This window comes from Colletes latitarsis, chromosome 1 (genome assembly GCF_051014445.1).
Source record: "Colletes latitarsis isolate SP2378_abdomen chromosome 1, iyColLati1, whole genome shotgun sequence".
In the NCBI taxonomy this organism is placed as follows: Eukaryota; Metazoa; Arthropoda; class Insecta; order Hymenoptera; family Colletidae; genus Colletes; species Colletes latitarsis.
Genome location: NC_135134.1, coordinates 41,779,957 through 41,799,223, shown reverse-complemented (window position 1 = coordinate 41,799,223; position 19,267 = coordinate 41,779,957). Strand labels below are relative to the sequence as shown.

General features: G+C 34.0%; 2 protein-coding genes across 3 annotated transcripts in view; both read right to left on the bottom strand.

The window, feature by feature from the left end:
• Thw (chitin-binding domain protein thawb) overlaps window positions 1-6,035 on the bottom strand; it is a 46,475-nt gene extending 40,440 nt beyond the window's left edge. The window contains exon 1 of the mRNA XM_076763488.1: window positions 5,921-6,035. The gene's annotated coding sequence lies outside the window, so the exon portion shown is untranslated. The remainder of the gene's footprint in view (window positions 1-5,920) is intronic.
• On the bottom strand, window positions 5,143-16,369 carry Naus (cortactin binding protein N-terminal like nausicaa). Of its 2 annotated transcripts, none has more exons than XM_076765145.1 (8): window positions 15,598-16,369; window positions 15,373-15,474; window positions 14,787-15,011; window positions 14,080-14,701; window positions 13,812-13,907; window positions 13,282-13,388; window positions 10,708-11,076; window positions 5,143-7,104 (listed from the first exon to the last, which is right to left on the bottom strand). In XM_076765145.1, the coding sequence occupies exons 1-8, from the start codon at window positions 15,871-15,873 to the stop codon at window positions 7,015-7,017; spliced, it is 1,887 nt and encodes a 628-aa protein (XP_076621260.1). In that variant the 5' UTR covers window positions 15,874-16,369; the 3' UTR covers window positions 5,143-7,014. The 2 variants fall into 2 exon arrangements, with proteins under 2 accessions (XP_076621260.1, XP_076621356.1); XM_076765241.1 differs by lacking the exon at window positions 5,143-7,104 and adding an exon at window positions 7,760-9,896 and having other exon boundaries at window positions 15,598-16,368.
• Between the last annotated feature and the right edge of the window lie 2,898 nt (window positions 16,370-19,267).

Sequence of the window (19,267 nt, the reverse complement as noted above, 5' to 3'; positions counted from 1 at the left end):
TAAACGGAGCCATTAACTCCACTCCGCTCGTCATTTGTTGTCAGTTTTTATTTTCCGAAGCGGTAACTTCTGCTACATCAATTAGTTTCGTCGTTAATTTATAAAGTTCATCGCCCGCGAAGTCAAGCGAGAGTAAACACTTCAAAAATATGATTAATTAATTTCCTCTTTGTACCTAAGCATAACCAATAATTTAAAACAAATCATATTTTTCGTTCTTAAGTTATTAGTATTTAAACTTGTCTTATAGCACTGGTCAATAGAAAATATGCGTTCTTCATCTAACATGTTATATCCTAATCTACAATTTTAACAAAGTATTATTAAAAACTAATCATAAACCATACTAAGTAAACTTAATCTTACTATTGTTTACAATTTATTGGCTAGTGTGATTATTAAAAAACACCTTAAGATCTCTGTTTATAATCTCTACCAGACCTAAATTAATGTCCTTAAATCTTAAATTTGTTTAGCTCTCTGAAAGATTAACATATATGGATAATACTGAAATCCTTTTTTAAAATGTCGCCACTTTGTTTGGATAATTTTTATTTATTTATTATTCTAGCAGAGTCCATAACCATACCCGTATGCTTGAATAATTTATCTGTTCCATATATTTTAAATCTATGAAACTGTACTGACTGCGTTAATAGTAAAAACACTTTTACACAAATTGAAACAAAATATATGAGTTAAACTTTTCGTTAAAAAAAAAATTTGAATAAACGATTAAATAATCACATACCTAATAAGAATCACTCTTTGCGAGGAAAGTAGTTTCAGATAGTTTTTCTTCGCGCGTGAGAATATTTATTACGCATTTCATTTTCAACGCCATCCCTCTTACTTGTATCGCGTTATTACGAACTTCGTCGAAGAAGGTGTCGTGTTTTTGAACTTTTTCCCATATGTGAGTGCCACCTTACGTAAAGCATTGTATTCATTACGGGAGAGTTCTTGTAACTAGCTGTTCCTTTCGTGACTGACTTTTGATGCCATAATCCTTTTATACTAAATTATTAGGCTCCATATTTTTCATTTTATGTCGATAACGCGTACGTCTTCCAACGATGTGGGATTTTATTCGTGTAAACAGAAGTTCATAACGAATACCACGAACAAAAGCATATAACGAAATTATTTTTCCAGGATTAACATTTTACGCTAACGTATTAGATGATTGCATATTTTTTTGAATTATTATTAAAGTCTGAAAAATTTAAAAATCAATTTCAAAATCTCTCATCTCATAACTGCGACAGATTTTGACAATACCTATGAAATCTTCAACCCATATAACGTTGACCCTCTACTAAATAACTTGCAGCTCGAACTTCGATAATTCGATAATTCCCTCAAAAGAAACAACTAAATACTTTTCTAAACTAATTAATGGCACATGGGACAAATAGTAGCTCAACAGCAAACATACCAAGCAGCATGAAACTAAATAACGCTTAAATATTAAAAACCCAGTATACTTAATGTAAATAAGAAACCAAATCCAGCTAATTCTCCAAAAACTAATACAACGCTATGATATACATATATGTAACATAAATGCAGGAATTCCCTAGCACAGGGACGTTGATAGAAACAGCAAAACTACCTTCGGGAAAGAATATAATCAGCCTTTTTGAACAAATCGATCCCTTAAAAAAATTCTACTTAATTCTAGAATTTTAAAAGCGTTGTATTTTTCTAACGACGCCTTTGCTACTTTATTTGAAATATTATTGTTATTCCACGGATCATTATTCACACTTCGATGAAGAGAAAATCTAAAAGTGGCTAGATTTCGAGTTGTTCCGCTTTGTTCGCGAATGAACGACGTGAGACACGAGAAAATGAAGGCAGAGACCGCATTTTCGGTACAGGAAACGCTCGTCGCGGGATCGTTCCAGAGCAGCACCTTATGAAACATCCTGTTCACGAATATATGTCCGACACATACGAACACGAGACTTTCGGTCGGTAGTCACGGCGACGGGAAGACAAGCTCGTCGGTAGAGAGAAGCGGAAGTCAGACCTCCTACCGTCGTGGTGCCGCGGCATCGTGTCGGCGTTGACCCTAAGTCAGGGAGAATCCGCCCGCATTTACGATCCCGACTGCAGAAGAAAGGTCATTTGGGGCCACTCACCGACGCCTTTACCAGCAACGAAGATCGTCGAGATATTACAGAACGAATCTGATTACCGGTCTCCCGGCAGAAGATCTTAGAAAGCAGCGAACCGACCAGCAACCGATATTGAGTCATGTAGAAAACGAGTCGCGGATCCTTCGACACGACTTCGACCAATAAACTGTCGTAAACGTTAATTTACGCTGTAATCCGATGTTCAAACGAAGAATCGTGTCGCGGTCGTCGGCCAGCAATATCTGTCGGCGCGAATATTCGTGGAACTACCGGGGAGTATAATTTTCGACAAAATTGTCGTTTCGATGGAAGAATGTCGAAACAGTAACGCTATGATTAACGTTTACGATAGCAGAAAAAGCGGTTCTCCGCAAAACGCTTCTCATTTCGCTGATAATAAATAGTTGGAAATACCGAAAGGGATGCCCCGCGCTTCGACGCTGCAATTTGTTGAAAATTAAACCGAACGGTTTCGCGAGGACTTTAATGGAATACGTTTACTAACAAATATTAATTATACGAGGACGACGAAATGAGAGAAGTTACGAAACGCGGACGCGGACGAGTCATTTTTACAGACGTTAATGACGGAATTCTAACCAGACGATATCGAGAAAATCGAAAAGAAACGGACGCTGCTACGCGAAAGTATTCTTCGTTCGATGGAGAAATATCGCGCTGACGTTCGGTATCGATTTTAACGTATTTAATTATGTGCATTGCGCGTCATTACGCGAGACGGAAGCATGGCGAATGGCTCGTACGATTTATCAAGCAGGCGTTGATCCGGAAGACGAGCTCACTTTCGCCGCTAGAACATCGAGAGCCTGTGCCACACATCGGAGGCCACCTACGACCTCACAGGACACTCGCCGCGTTTCACACATGCGATTGTGACTCCGCGACCTCTCTTTCAGACCAGAGAAACGCCGATTGTCCTGCGTTTTCTCGCGTTGTACCGACGAAAAAAGAAGGGTGTCCGGCGGTGTGGTAGTGAAGCTATGACATAAGTGAAATTACAAGCACACGTGCTGCTGGCACACACGCGAAGACTTTCTGAAAGGACTTCTGCAATGGTGTAACGGCGCCTACCCCGTCGCGCTTATCCATTACGGGCTCAATAATAAAATAATGAGGATAATTTTCCGGTTTACTTATGAAATATTTATGTCTGCCGAAAAAAAACAACCACGGACGAAAAGAAAGACAAGAACACGCGCTTATCTTACCGCTGATGTCAATTTCCTATGTCGTTTATAATTATGGCATTGTTGGGGCCCGAGCATGAGAAATTTAGTCGTCGCTTCTCGAAATATTATTCTGCAATTCAATATTTTGCGCAAGTTTGTTCGTCGACTGTGTGTACTTTGGCTGGAATTTTTTTTTATATAGAGAATTTTTGTATTTGCTCCACGGCTAAACTAATAATCAAAAATGCATCCGAACGAGACTAAAAAATGTACAGAAAAATATACAAAATGTAGCGATTCATTGATGGCTTAAATAATGAATACTAGATGTGTACACCGACGTTCGTAAAACATCGAATATTTGTCTAATTTAGAAAATTATTACTCCATTTTACGTCTATTTATGTAAAATTAAGCTGGATAAATAAATTAAAATGTTTACATTCACAATGTCAATTTATGGTCCAGAGTATAATATTAATATTAATTAGAAATAATTACACCTTGTCTGTAAAAGTTCATAAAGATGGTTTATATTTCGATTAAAAAGTGTATGTATTTATCTTTTAATTACTGTAGTTAAGGATTGAGTATAACTTTTACAATGGTTTCAGGTTGAACAGACGTTTCAAAACTACTTTTAGAAAAAAATTCATGATAAAAATTTAATTTTAATTATGCTGAAGCGTACGCATCGTTTTAATTAGGAACGATTAAGAAGCGAGAGCATTGTTAGCGAAAGATTGTCCTAAAAGTGGTTTGCATTTCATTATTATTGTATGTTCAATGATTACTCGTTTTCCCAACGAGTGATTCAGGTACGCGAAATATTACGTCTTCGAATGCTAATTTAATCTATCCGCCGTGAGTATAGTAATGCATCTTACGTTATTAATCCGTAACTACGACTTTCTCCGCGATGTCGCGAATAAGGCAACAGAAAGAAAAATGGATTTAGTTTTATGCGTGGAAACCGGAACTCGGAAGCGTATTTTGTGGATTTATAGGTTCTGACGTGCGTGACGTTACCAAACACGCTGTACGAGTGTGTTCCTTCCATCGTGAGATGCAACGCAATGTCGACCATGGGAACCTCGTTTCTTTATGTTTAATTAATCGCAGTCATAATTATATTGTTCGGAGAAGTCATATTGTTTTAGCATTTAAAATACTGTTTACGTCATGTTCGCGGTGTCACAGAAATGGGTCAACAATTTTTCGAATTCTTGATGACGGTAAGCAAAAATTAATCTGATCGCGCTTAAGGGACATTCTTGGAACTCTTTGGCATGTTCGCAAGGTAGTTACTTTTTAATTGTACGATCGATTTTTATAACAAATTGACGACAAATTTTAGACGATCGTTACACGCAAAAGTAATGTCGTTTGTTATTTAATAATAAATACTACAATGTTCGAATATTGAAAAAACTCATCCGTTGCGAAAATAGATACTGAATCGGTACGGCAAGAAATTTACATAGGAATACTCCTTGTGTAATCGAAGGAGATCGTAATGCATGCATCGAAAGCGATATTAACCTAATTATGGATCGGAAGTTCCGTAGAACTTCACAATTTTCCGCTGTAACCAAGTTCGTTTTAAAACCTTCCTTTTAGAACAGCGAAATTTATAATCTACATCGCAGCTCGGAAGAATACCAATGAAAGAGGAAAGAGAAAGAAATCTCAGTGTATCGAATCAATGATAGAAAAGGAATAGGAAACGTTTTACGGGATGAGTGAAACGTTTTTACTGTAAATTTCTTTTGTATTATTAATATCGTATATTCTCATAATTTGGCGGTACATCATTTTTTTTGTTTTTAAATTTTCTATACGTTTAAAGTCCTTGACGTCGATAATGCATTCAAATTCCAAAATTTTGTGCGCTTCAAAGGACATGGAACGTAAACGAGGAACATGCCGCACTATTTACTACTACGTGTTTTCGATTTTTATAATACGTAACATTCTTACGATATATACATAACATTTCTTATTCTTCCCATAAATTGAAGTACAGTGAGAGATCTATATCTACAAGGAAACTAATTCACGCAAATATGATTCAAGAACGTAATAACAATAAAAAAAAAAGTCCCACGAAAGGGACGGCTAGAAACGGTACGATTAAAAAATAAAAGAAACACGGACAAACATAAAACTTCAACAAAATGATCTTTAGAAACATCGACACCATCTGTACAAATTATAAAACAACCTACTCGCATCAGGTATGATCGGTAGTCTACCTACGATTGTACTCTATCACTTATCGTCATCCGTCCAAATTATATCACCGTGAAACGTGTAAACAGTATGCAAAGTATAATAAACTGTCTTACACTCTACGCCTTAAGGGACGAAAACAAACTATCATCGACGACGGATAAAAAGTATTGCTTGCATGATTGCTTATTACTAATGTTACTCGTCGATCATCACCGGACGTATTTCCAAAAAAAAAAGAAAAACCATCAAGTCACTCGGTCTCCCGCGGTCACGGTACATCGAACGACAACAACGACAAGAGAATCAGCCACTTTTCGGATCTATCGAATCGAGAACTATTACTGTACGTACGTGTAGGAAATATCTGATCGCTCCTGGTCAACCCCCGGTACCCGCTTCCTCGTATTCCTACGGTTATTACTTAAGAATACGAAAAAGCACACATCGCCCGTGACCGGAAGCTCTCCTGTCCTCGGTAGCGTATATCACTGATCGCGTGAACGCGAGGCCGCCAAAAACGCGTGCGCCTTGTACAGGAAACAGCAACGTGCCGGTAGCACCGGGTGCATCAGAGTGTCGGAAGTCGCGCGCGCAGAGAATGGAGTCGAAGGGCCCCGTCGCGAACGAAACGTAGGACGATACTGAGGAATCGTCGGCTAGGTATGCAAACCTCATACCGCGCAAGGATCACTCGATCCTCGCTTCTTTGTCCATCGACTGTCACGGCTCGCCTATCTCTATTTCTCTTCCATTCACGCTTCCGACTATTATCCCGTCTTGCTCGCGCTCGGCCCGCTCACTTTCTCGCTTGCTCGCTCTCGCTGATCCTCCCTCTGATGTTAACCCGCTCCCTTCGTCCCCTAACCCCTTGCATGGCCCGGTAGGTGCTAGGTGTATCGGGCAACCTAGCCGGCGACGAGCGCACGCGCTTTACGCGCTGCTTACCTTTTACACCCACTCTGCTCTCGCCTTCTTCCCTCTGCCCTATCCCGTCCCTCTCTCGCGCCACTTCCTCTGTCTGTCTCCCTCGAAATTTTTCCGCGTAACCCTCGCTCCTCTTGGTCATCTTCCTACTATGTGACCCGATGCTATCTCTAGTGCTTTCTCTTTCTTCGTTCTTGAGACAGTTTCAGTTTCGTGGCGGTTCTACGCGCGATGATGCATACATATCCTCTTGCGTTACCCTCTCGCGCGCACAGTCGTCCATAGACTTCCAATTTTCTTTCCTTCTTGTGTTCACTTCCCTCGGGCCCGTTTCGTTGATACTTGTTGCGACGCTGCCTCCTAAGCGCTTTCTTTCCGTCTGACCTTTTCATATCCGAGACGACAGCGCGAGCAACTTTCGTTCCAACAGTTGTTCCACCTTTCCTTTTTAATTACCGTCCCCCGACATCTCGCCAGACGCTTTTAGGCTTTATTAATTGGCCTCGCGTTTCCCGCGTAAATTAATTTCGCGCTCGTTTCGTCGTGGATTCGCAACGTTTTTCTATCATAGTTTTCTGCTCGGATATCTGTCGCTTTTTGTTGCGATGATTCTGCATTAAACGAAAACAACTGATTACAAGATATCGGAATCGCGCTGCTTCATCCTCTTCTTTAATTAAATGTTTCTGTTACTTCGTAAGAAAGCAAACATGGTGCCGTGATACGGAAACTTCTCGTGTGACGTACAAGGGAGATAAAAGGAATTGGAAAAAAACGTACAGAAGGATGCACATTTTAAAAATTTATCGAGTACTATTGGGAAGCAGAGTTGGGCACTCTTTAAATAAAGATGATCAAAAGATAATTATCTTTCGTTCGAAGGGTTCGAATAAACCGGCTATCTTTATTCCCTGTGTGACAGATAGACGGATTTATTCGGGAAACGAAGATACCTATTTCGTTCGATAAAATATTTACCTTCGCTTTCGAATAGGATTTTCATCTTCGTCTGTATCTTTATTTGAAATATCCGAGTAACTTGCGTAAAGTGCAACTTGTACGAATACGTCTGTATCTTACATGATAATACCCAAGTTTATTCAACAAATAACAGATACGAATTTCGTTATCTTTTATTCGTTGTTCGAAATAGTCTATGTATAAAATGTGCCCATCTCTGTTGAGAAAACTACTTTGTTGGCACTAACTTTTCTAGTCTTTACAAATTTTAGTAATAATCAACTGGTATCATCGAAGGAAGATTTTACTCTTTAATATCCATTTTGCTTAACTAACGGTTTTTACACGAATCTTTCAACTTGGATTGCTCTACAGTATTCACAAAGTATGAAGAAACGTAGGAGATTGCGCATCATTCTTGAGAAACGCGGACGATATTTACGCATTAGATACGAAAAATTCTCGAAAAGCTGAAACAGGCGACTAGCAAACGTACGTCTAACAAAACTCGCATAAAAACAATCGTCATAAACTATTGTTACACGCTGAATATTTTCGCACGTTTCGTGAAATCATGGTCGCATTTGAAGTACGAAAGGAGATAAGATACATGTTTAAATAATTCGATACATTTCGTGTACATGTTTCACAGTTTATGAGAACGTAATTCCATCCATTTATAATTTATACAAGAGAAACTGTGTGTACAAACGAATAATTTTATTCATGTCCTTGTTATAAACTCTACATTGTGGGAACGAAATTTGCGTACAGAAATTTCGTAAGATGCACTGTACACGACGAATAAAAGAATTTCTAAGCCGAAAATCATTCTTAATATCTTCGCATGGTCATTGTTCGTGAACCTCTCGCGTTGCCGGCGATAAAAGTCGTATAATTATGCAGCGTTTGCTCGACCTTATGTGTTAATAAGTTGATGGAGCAATCATCACGTAAAAATATTAGGAATTATGCTGCCTAATTTTTGACTCAGAAATCGCTCGTTAACCGCATGTAACGCATCTTACAGAACACTTTGGATCTGCCACAGCTATTATTAATATTCAACATTATTGCGTGACTGGCCCACATTATTGGAAAATATTGCTCCTCTCGAATCCGATGATGTATTTATAGAAATGCGTAGAAAATAAATTACTTCCTACGTATAGATTTGTTTTCATCGATAGATATATTTAAAAAGCCTTTAACAGACACGATGGTCGCGTGAATCTAAAATAATACTACTTTGCACGTTAAGTACATATTGTCGAAAATAAAGCAACTGATCGGTTTCCGCGTTGCAGTATTTCAAGATGCCTGTACTCAGAAATGATCGATAGATTTCGCAAATGTAAAACACTGATTATCCGTCTTAATATCTTCGTCGCGAATAAATTCGTTCAAAATTTGTATCGGTGTACCATATGTTTGTATATTGGCGATACATGTAATTATGTCAGGCAAGGCAGTGATTATAGCATATACTTTTGAGGTCATTTCACGTCAAGTCGATCAATTATAATTAACAAACTAACATCGTTAATATTCTTTAGTCCGCAATAATAATATCAAACGATGAATCGTAAAAATATTCTCAATAAAAAAAAAAAAAAAACGTGCCCATTTTCGGTGCTTGACTTTATAACCCAAGCGTCTTAAGGAAACGTTAATTAAATCTTATTACATTTTACGTTCTAAGAGATAACAGTTACCTCGTTTGTCGATTACCAATGTGAAAGCGAGAACAATAAAAGAATAAGCAATATATTAAAAAGAATCGTATTTCGTATACTCGAATAAATTTAACGCTAAAATGACCCTTTCGTATCTTCCCCTACCTATAAGTATTTATTTTCATTAACACATTATACAGTCTAGTTCCCTGTTGCATAAACATTTATTATTCACGTTCACTGTCGATAACAGCATATCGTTCCTTCTTACGAATAACACGTTACAACGTTACTAATTTACCTAATGACTTTTAACGTAATTCGGAAAAACTCGCGGTTAATAAACTACAGAATCTACAAGAATCTACCTTAAATAGTTCAGACAATCGGATTTCGATTCGATTTTTTTTGTTTTTTTTTTTTTTTAGTTTTGACTATAGTACAATGTTACAAGCATGGTTCGTGTCGTGTCAACGATTATCGTTAACAGATCCATAGATCCGTCCGACTGCGAGATCTAGCGATATAGATAACGATATCTTATGTACGCGAAGTAAAATCAATCGATGAACAAGTAGTCTCGGCACGTACGTTTCTTTTCGTTGATTTAGAAACGTCGTTATGCATCCCGCGCCGAGTAGTTCCAATACGCTACCTCAAGTACTTTTTTATTTTTTTTCACGGTATACAGGATTCAGACTTTTCTTAAATTTAAGTAATGCTTACTTTTCTTTTTCTACCCCGCTGTTAAATCAACGTGGCTTTGTCTGAAATCACATTCACGAGCTCTGAATTGCGTTCATGTACACATTAAAGAAATTTCGATTCATCAGGCACCCAAAAAAATTACTCGAACAATTTAAATTAATTTGTCGAATTCTTTAATTTTGAATCATTCTCTGCAATTCGTCTTCTCGAATAATGTTATATACATTTGGACCACATCCAACGTTTACTTAGTAACAAAGCAACATAAACATTAAAACGAGGACATATTAATCATAAAATTAAAACTAACAGGTTTCAAAGATTTGTTAGAAGAACGAAATTTTAATCGTTTTAAAAATTACAACCTTTTTCAAAAGCAATACAAATATCCTATATCATAGAGCATTTTGTATCTGGGACTACTTATAGTCGTAATCGGACATTACGAAATCACGCAGATTACGTTACTTTCTCGTAAGACGTTTCGTATTTCGATAAGAACTTCCTTTACAAAGGTATTATTATCGAGTACGTGGTATAACAAGATAAGAGATATGTGTATTGAAAAAAAAAACTATGTCGGATTTTCGTTTTCGATCCAAGTTTCCTTTAAAAGAAAATGAAAGAATACAATTTCAATCGACCGTTCGTCCAACTTTCTTCCTGATAAAGTAGTGTAAAGAATTTGTAGTAGTAGTGTAAAAGGTAGCTTTCTTGGGAACCCGATGAGTCTTCTCAAATTTATAGAAGGAAAGAATGTAACAAGAAAATGGGACATAAGAGAGTCTATAGTATTGGTACTTGAGATCTAGTTTGATTATCCGTTCAGGTTAATTGGATGAATGATAGAGAGGTACTGACATTACTAACCTCTTCATCGGAGGCTTGAGTAAAGGCCGCTATTGCCTGTTGCACTTGCGGAGCGGTGGATCCGCTAGCAGGATGCACCGCGGTTTGTTTACCAAGTTTTACGGCGTCCTGTGTCGATTGCGACGAATCAGTCCTCCTAAGATATGCGGCCTCCTTTTTAGGTGGTACTACCGGTTTATTCGGCGGTACTGGAGGAGGAACGCCGCGAGATATCGGTGGTTTTTTCGAGTGCAGCATACCAGATGCTTGAACCACCGAACCAGAGCCAACATGAAAACCAAGTTTTCCGGTAGTTTGTGTTGGCGGTATAAGTTTTACCGCGCCTCCGGGATTAACAGGAGCAGGTACAACCACACGTTTGTCTACAGCCTGAGGAATGAATACACACGAGAACCGATTTAACCTTGGGACTATCCCTTTGAAACACCCCACCATAAGGGTATATCTAGATTTAGCTGCATCTACGGTAAACTAAAAGAGGAGAGAATTATACCAAGACACCGGTTCAAAGCAATAAATAAACAAAAAAAAAAGAAACAAAAAAAAATAACAATTTGAGTGATTCAGAATGGTAGGAGTTGAGAATGTTTGGAAAGAGATCACCTTATTACCTAATTAAACATCTAATGTGTGCTTTTTCAATTCTTAAACTATGTCTGAAATATTGATTCCTAGAAACAATGAGCAGTTTAACGATATTGTTATAGATTAATACGATACGTGTATTTTACTAATATTATGGTAAAACAAACCGTTTAAAGGTAATATAAGATTTGTTTAGCAAGCAAAAGATACTAATAATAGTAATTTGAAGAATTTGAAGAATTGTAACCTTCTACTACAAAGATTGTATGATAAATCTACTTTTTTTCGTTAGGATAATACATCACACAACTTGAGAAAAATAACAGGTAAACAACCAAACCATGTAAAGTTAGCAATAGCAAATACAAGGTTGCAATTAGGATGGCAAGCAGGGAAAATTTGTAAATAAAGCTCAAAAGTGAGTTGCATACAATTTTTAATTAAGGAAATAATCAATGTACATACTAAATAGTAATCTTATGTACAAAATAAGAATAGCATAATACAATTTAGATTTAAAATTTGATGGTGTACTAACTTATATAAAACAATACAGTGTGGTATAATCAATATGAATTAAATTTTACAAATAATGAAAAGCTTTGAATGTACAATCCAAAATAAAAAAGGCGAGTTTCAATGTTACCTAAATAAAGAGTATCTAATTGTAGTTATAACTGTACACCACAAAATGGATTTTGTGTTATGCATCAACAATCAGTGTAATATATAATTTTTATATAATGTATAATTAATGAAGGACAATCCAAAATAACGTCATAGTAATTAAAAAATATGTATCGGATTGGGGATGCGTACATGCAACGCATCTACAAGATGCGCGCATGTAGCATTAATGCATTTATACTTATGATTTACTGTTTACCTTCATTTTATATTTTCACATAATTAGTGTATTTTACATTTTACTTCCATACCTTGTATAAAAATGTAGAAAGTATCTAATGATTGTAATGTACTGTTATTCTGAATATATACATCGATTTCTTTCTACCTAGCTTAATAATTGTACCCATTGTTCTTTATGTATCATCATGATAAATATGATCAATAACATACCCGTGTGTTAGAAGAAGAAATGAACCAGTTTTACCCCAAAGCAGATTCTGTTTGTTACATTGATTCATTAAAAACAATACAAAAAGTAAAAAAAAAAAAATATGCAACAATTGTGTTCTCTAAAAAAAAAAGATGATAAGACATATTTATGTTTATTCTTGTTATCATGCAATAATTATATAATGCAAATATTATACATAACATTCAATTTTTATAAAAGATAAGACTAGAGAACCTTACGCGATTATAATATGCCATAACATAATATCAAATAATATAACATCTAGTAAGTTAATGTAATTATTTCTCAATTAACCGCAAAAGCGGTTTGCTGTCATTAGTAATATGTTGCACTTTAAAATAATGTTTGTATGATCACTTTTGTGCACAAGTTCAATGTTAATTAAAGATTTATAATAAAAATCTTATTCGTTTCGTATAATCTTGTATTTCATTGATTTGTTAATAAAATTCTATCATCGATCATCTATCATCGACTATTAAAATCATACTAAATTATTTATATTGATCTACAAGTCAATATAGTAATATAATTATGTCTAATGAAACGTGATACGAATCTACAATTTAATATTTTTTAATAAATTTTCGTATCATACAAATATATATAATTGAAGTATCTTTTTATTTTCCAATCCAAAATATATTATTAACTATTATATTGTACTTAATGAAATTTCTATAGTTTTGATACAAGTTCGGTGCATAAAAAATAATGACGTATTAAAAATCAACATAATATGTTGAAATAAAACATACCAAATATTTTAATATCATAAAACCTATATTATTAAAAAAAATTCTCTTACATTAAGTGTATGTACAAATATGTAATGTGTAATATCCTCAGATTAAAGTAGAGTGAGAAGGAAAATGAGGATAATTTACCTGGGTTTCAGAAGTCACAGTCTCCCCACTAGTAGATGTTATATTCGACGCGTATGTAACCCCGCGTAGTGCCTGCCCAGGAGTTACTGATCTAGCAATACCAGTAGCTATAAGAAAATTATAGTTCGCTTTAGATATTACCAACTGCTTTTAGTTTTGAAATACCTGTAGTATTATACACTAAAAGTATTGAATATTTTATTTTTAAATTACTAAAAAAAATGCCTTAAGTATAAATCATTTATTGTAGTAAACCTGCATTTGTACGAATCAGCATTAAATGATAAATTACAAACACAGTATCATTTCTTTCATATAAATAACAGATTTATATTAACATTGAATGCATTTTTATATATTTATGAGCAAAAACTCCGATTATCATTTATTTTTCAATTAACTGTCAGAATGTAATTTGTTATTTCGTCCATTGTCATGTGACGCAAACATTCTCTTAGAGAAAATACATCCAAAATATTTAAATCGTTTATATTATATTTCATCTTTACGGTAAGACATGCTATTCTTACTTGGACCGCTGACAGGAACACTAGATACCGTGGCAGTGGGTTGAACAACTTTGCTACTAACCATTGGTGTCCCAGTGCCCAGTACTGTACCTTTAACTGTGTACAAAGTACAGTTATAAAAATTAATCAGTGTATTAATTGCCTTATATTAATATATTGATTACCATAGCATACACAAATGTTACTATTTGTTTGTTACTAATGTTTAATAAATTAAGATTGCATTATTTTATATATCATTTAACAATAATTATTGTATATTACATACTTGTCTGTGGAGCACTAGCAGGCCTAACTGTAGGCATAGCAACTAAGTTCGCCGGTTTGACTGGAGGAGGTGGTGGAGTTGTGCCCACTCCTCTTGGAGAGCCTCGAGTTTGAGACTCTTTTAATACATCCATTTCATTTCTAAGTTTATCTAATTCTAATTCAAGATCCTTAACCCTTTTTTCTTCCTTTGCTAAAGCTTGCCTATATTGCTGCCTTTCCATGTCAAATTGCGCAAGTTGTTTCTCTAATTCTGCTTCCATTTGCAATGATTTCTTACTTTCTTCTTCAAGTCCTTCGGCCATGGAATCTATTCGTACTTTCTCTTCGCTTAGTATCTGTGCCAAATCTTCCGATCTCTTTCTTTCTTCTATATATTTCATAATTATTTTTTTACGTTCAGCCAACAAAAGAAGTACTACTTGCTTCTGTCGAGTTTTTTCTTCCTCTAAAGTGTCATTCGCCTTTTTAATTTCTAATTCCAGTCTTTTTTTTTCTTGCTTCTCTAACTCTAATTCTTTCTTCAATCGTGTTCGTTCTTTTTCCAGTCCATATGTAATATCATCGCCTTGAGCAGTATCGTGCTCGTGTTTTCGTTTTTCTTCCTCTAATTCCTTGATTACCTGAAATAAAGTAATTATACATTTTAATTATAAGAAGAGTTGTTAATAATATAAAGCAAGTCTTAAATTTCAAACGAATACATACTGCTCTGTGCCTAAGTTCAGCTTCTTTAAGAACTTTGGTCATTCTAGACTGCATACGTCTTTGTTGTGTCACAAGTGCTTCTAAACTAGCTACTTGTTGATCTATTTGACGTGGTTCATGTCTCATTACACCACCCACTAATGCTACATCACGAGCAAGTGCAGCATGTGGATCTGAAGTTCCACTCAGATATCGAGAACTCAATAGGTGTTTTAATTTTTCCGACTACAAAATGCACAATGATCAAAAATATGATAAAGATAATATCTGTTTTGTTCTTTAATAATAGACATCGCCAGACTTTTATATCGATTTAAAACTATTTACAATAATTATCACGTATTATTAACACTTTCATTGCAAAAAAATTTGTTCACAATGCTTTTGACACTTCAGTTATTCAATGCAATATATACAATGAATGGTTATGGACATTTGGCAAACGTAAATGTTCATTGTGTAAAACAATTGTTCATATGTAGCACTACCTCTGCTAAAATTTGTCATTCACAGCGTGCACTTTGTATTGGAATCTTCCGCAGCAAAAGGATTAATAATTCTTTCCTTAATTAGAAAAAAAACTTACCTTTAATACTGCTATTACAATATCCCTGGCCTGCAACTCTCCTTCTAGATGTCCTAATAGTTTTAATAAATCACTTTTGCTCAATTCCATTTTTGGATTACGCTATAAATAAAATTAAAAGATTAATGCCAACAATTCTATAATTTAATATGTACATTAAGAATAATAAATAAAATTTAAACTGTAGAATATGTTTGGGTGACAATTGTATCTTTAGGTACATACTTTTAATGTATTGGAGGAATTCTTGTCAAGTGCCTCTACATTGTTTGGTTGTTGCAGAGTCAGTTGATGTTGCTGCTGTTGTTGTTGCATCGGCGACGGCGATGGTGACGATGATGGCGACGAATGTTGTTGTTGATAAGGTTGCGAGGATGGTGTCGAAACGAATGACTGCATCTTTGTAGTACAGACCGAGATGGTCGTCGATGATCCGGATGATCCGTTCGCCGGTGAAACAGTTGTACTTACGTTTGTAGCATTTTGACTTTGTGATGCCATTTTTTAGATAAACGAATTATCGGGGAGGATCTATCCCCGAAGAAGACGTGCAATTTTAAGGAAAAGTACTTAAAAAGTACTTGAAGAGAGTATTCCGCGGTTAAATGTTTCAACCTTCGGTATTAATACTTTCATTTGAACAAGAAAAGCTCCGGCCTCGAGAGCCAGCTTTCGGGACGCGCCACATCGCTCCTAAACTCCTATTTTCCTTTTCTAACTTACTTAAATTATGCCGAATCAGTTAATCCGGCATTTAACTTTATCCTCGGTTATTGACAAATCAACTACAAAGCGTAATTCACAGATAGGAACCTATCTCGTAAAAGGGGCAACGAGATCATTCATTATCGATTGCTTTTTATCGAATATCACGATTAAGAATTTGACTTCGACTTCCAACAGCGGTAAACTTAAAATGTATAGTTCACAGGTATCGTTCGTACGTTTATTAATACTAGAATTCTTTCATAAATTTTATCTATATACATATTTTCTTCTTCCTACGTAAATAGTTCAATTATTCGTTACACAAAAAAAAAATTATTTCTAACAACAATGTATCTATCAAACATTACTTCCGTGTTTAGAAAAGATTTTCAATTTTTAGAAGATCGTAGAATGAAAAATAATAACATTTACCCAAATAATTTAATTCCATTCTTAGAAACATTAAGTTACTTTATTAAAAACTTAATAATTAAAATGAAAAAATTTGTACGAATTTTTAATATATTGTATTTCTTTGTATATGGTTGTTTCAGATAAAAAAATTATAAAGGTTTACTTGAAAATAAGGTCTCTTTGAATGTAGTTTTCTAAGATGTAGTATTTTTTAACGTTTATGTATTTCCTTTACTCTGAAATCAACCTTGACGAAAGAAGACAAAAATTTTAATTCATAATACGATGTATTGATTAATTAATACTTCTTTTCTTACAAAATATTAAATAAATAATGAAAAATTGTTTTAAATACTTAAATCCTTTTTAAAAAGTTAAAGAACATTTTAAAATTTATCATTGAGATAATCTTATTTCCAACCGTATATGGTCCCCTATATTTACTATTTAAATCATAGATAATACGGATTATTTGTAAGAAATTTGGAATCTTATCAGTTTTATCGATGTACTTGATATGTCGATGAAAATTTCGGCAGTCGATGACACAAACGATGAAACATCGGTATAGAATTCTATTGTCGACATGGCAAAGTTAGAGAAAGAAAAAAATTTGAATTCATCGTCGTCCATCGATTTAAAAAGTGATACAGACGATTATTTTCAAATCGAAGATGAGCCTACAATAACCGAACAATCGTAAGGGAATTAATTAATTGTTTAATAATATTTATATTTATATTTATTTATTTATATACGAATTAAATATTTACAAAAATTAAGATTTTCCAATATAAGTATTTAAGAATGAAACAGTTGTAGTTAACTGTATAATTTACAATTTAAAATATTGTTTAAATATACTGATGATTATTGTACATAATTTTAGGATCTCAAAAAATGCTTTACCATGGGATGTATTTAAATATTATAGAACAGAAAAAAAAAGTGCATCATTACAAAATAAACAATGGTTGGATTTTTCCATGCACATTATTAAAGTATTTGTATATATCATCATTTTTTGTATTACTCTTTGCAGCAGTTTAATTGCTAAGTGTACAATCCTTTTTGCAATTTCTCAGCTTGAAGAAGAAAAGTCTATTGAATATTGTGATTATTTAGGTATTCTATAAGTTCTTCCTATAGATGTAATAAAATTTATAATTATAGACTTTTATAACAATATTTTATATTTTAGATATTAATCAAAAGTTAAGGGCAAGAATATCAAAAACAGGCAAAATTATTTGGACATGGACCATTATATTTATGTTTCTTATACCAGAGGGTTTAAATATTTTACAATCTATATGGTGTTTTATTTTCAAAAAGAAAGAGAAAATGCCTAAAAAGCAAAGCATTGCAGTTTTGTTTATCTTTGAAACACTTCATTCAATTGGTTTAGCACTTTTAGTATTCTACAGTCTTCCAAGAATGAACTCTATAGATGCTGCAGCAATTTCTAGTTGTGTTTGTTTCATTCCTGTTCTACTAAGTAAGTACAATCATTTATAAATTAAATTGTTGAAAAGTATATAGTTACTTTTATTACAGGTTTATTTTCTGAAAATCGAAGGCATATAAGTTCACTTAAAATATTTATATTAATTCTGCTGTGTAATATTTTAGCATTAGTTGCACAAAGTTCTGGACTATTTTCACAAAACTTTTTATATTATGATCCCATAACATGGATTCTTCCTATAGCTCTCTTATTATCTTCTTGTCGTTGGTGGCAAAATTATGTTTCTGATCACAGTTACTTTGGTAATGTAATAATAATAATAATAAGATTAAATAACAATAATTAAACATGTGATTAACATTAAATTATAATACTTTGCTATTTTTTGGACAGGTTTTATAAAGTTATTGACAACAATAAGAACAGATCTTATAAATAGTTGTTATCTTTTACAAGGATTTGTAGCAATTTGGAGATCTTTAATCTTTGTTATATGCGGACTTGTGATTTCAATTTTTAAAGGGATTCAAGTTCGAGAATTTTTTGAATGTGTAGGTCAAAGTAAATATAATGTAGAATTAATTCAAAATTCAAATGCCTCTTTTCTTACAAATACACTAGAATCCAATTATTATTCTGAAAATAGGATTTTTCAACAAAAAGATCTAATTATCAATGGTGATACCTCTGTACCATTAAATATATTTTTAATTCAAATTTTCTGCACTTTCTTCGTATATCTGTCAGGTAAGAGAAAATTTTACAGGAATAATAGAAATAGATGCAAAATGAAAATCATAAATTTTAAAAAACTTATATTTTATGCTATTTAAATGTTTTTAATATCATTACAGCAATATTTGCATTTAAAACACAAATGCACAAGTTCGGCTTTGCTTTTCCAATAAGTTTAACCACCCCAGGATCAATTTTATTGATAATAATACTTTGTGTTATGAGACAACATGATTCGTGTGCCTTTCATAAATTCATACCAGACTTCCTATTTTTCAAAGAACCTAGTTACAGCAGTATGAAAGATTTTGTTCTAAGTTGGCGTATTTGGTGCTGGATAATATGGTGGTTATCGCAAATTTGGATTACAAAACATTTATGGTTTGATGAAAAAGAAAAACTTGCTTGCATGGAGAAAATTTTTTATAGTTCAACTTACGATTCACTTATGATTGATCAATTCTTAGGATTAAATAAAAGGAAGCATCAAACCGATAGTGTTGACAAAGAAGAAGATACTGTCAAAGAACACGAGGTCCAATTTCTTCTCTTTTTCTGAAAGTAAGACTG

Bases quoted from the DNA above. Each gene is read 5' to 3' on its own strand.
- Naus (XM_076765145.1), bottom strand. From the start codon at position 15,873: ATGGCATCACAAAGTCAAAATGCTACAAACGTAAGTACAACTGTTTCA. The intron at 13,908-14,079 runs GTATGTAATATA...CTTTGTACACAG, and splicing joins TGCTAGTGCTCCACAGACAA to TTAAAGGTACAGTACTGGGC. The intron at 11,077-13,281 runs GTAAATTATCCT...TTCATTCCTCAG, and splicing joins CTGTGACTTCTGAAACCCAG to GCTGTAGACAAACGTGTGGT.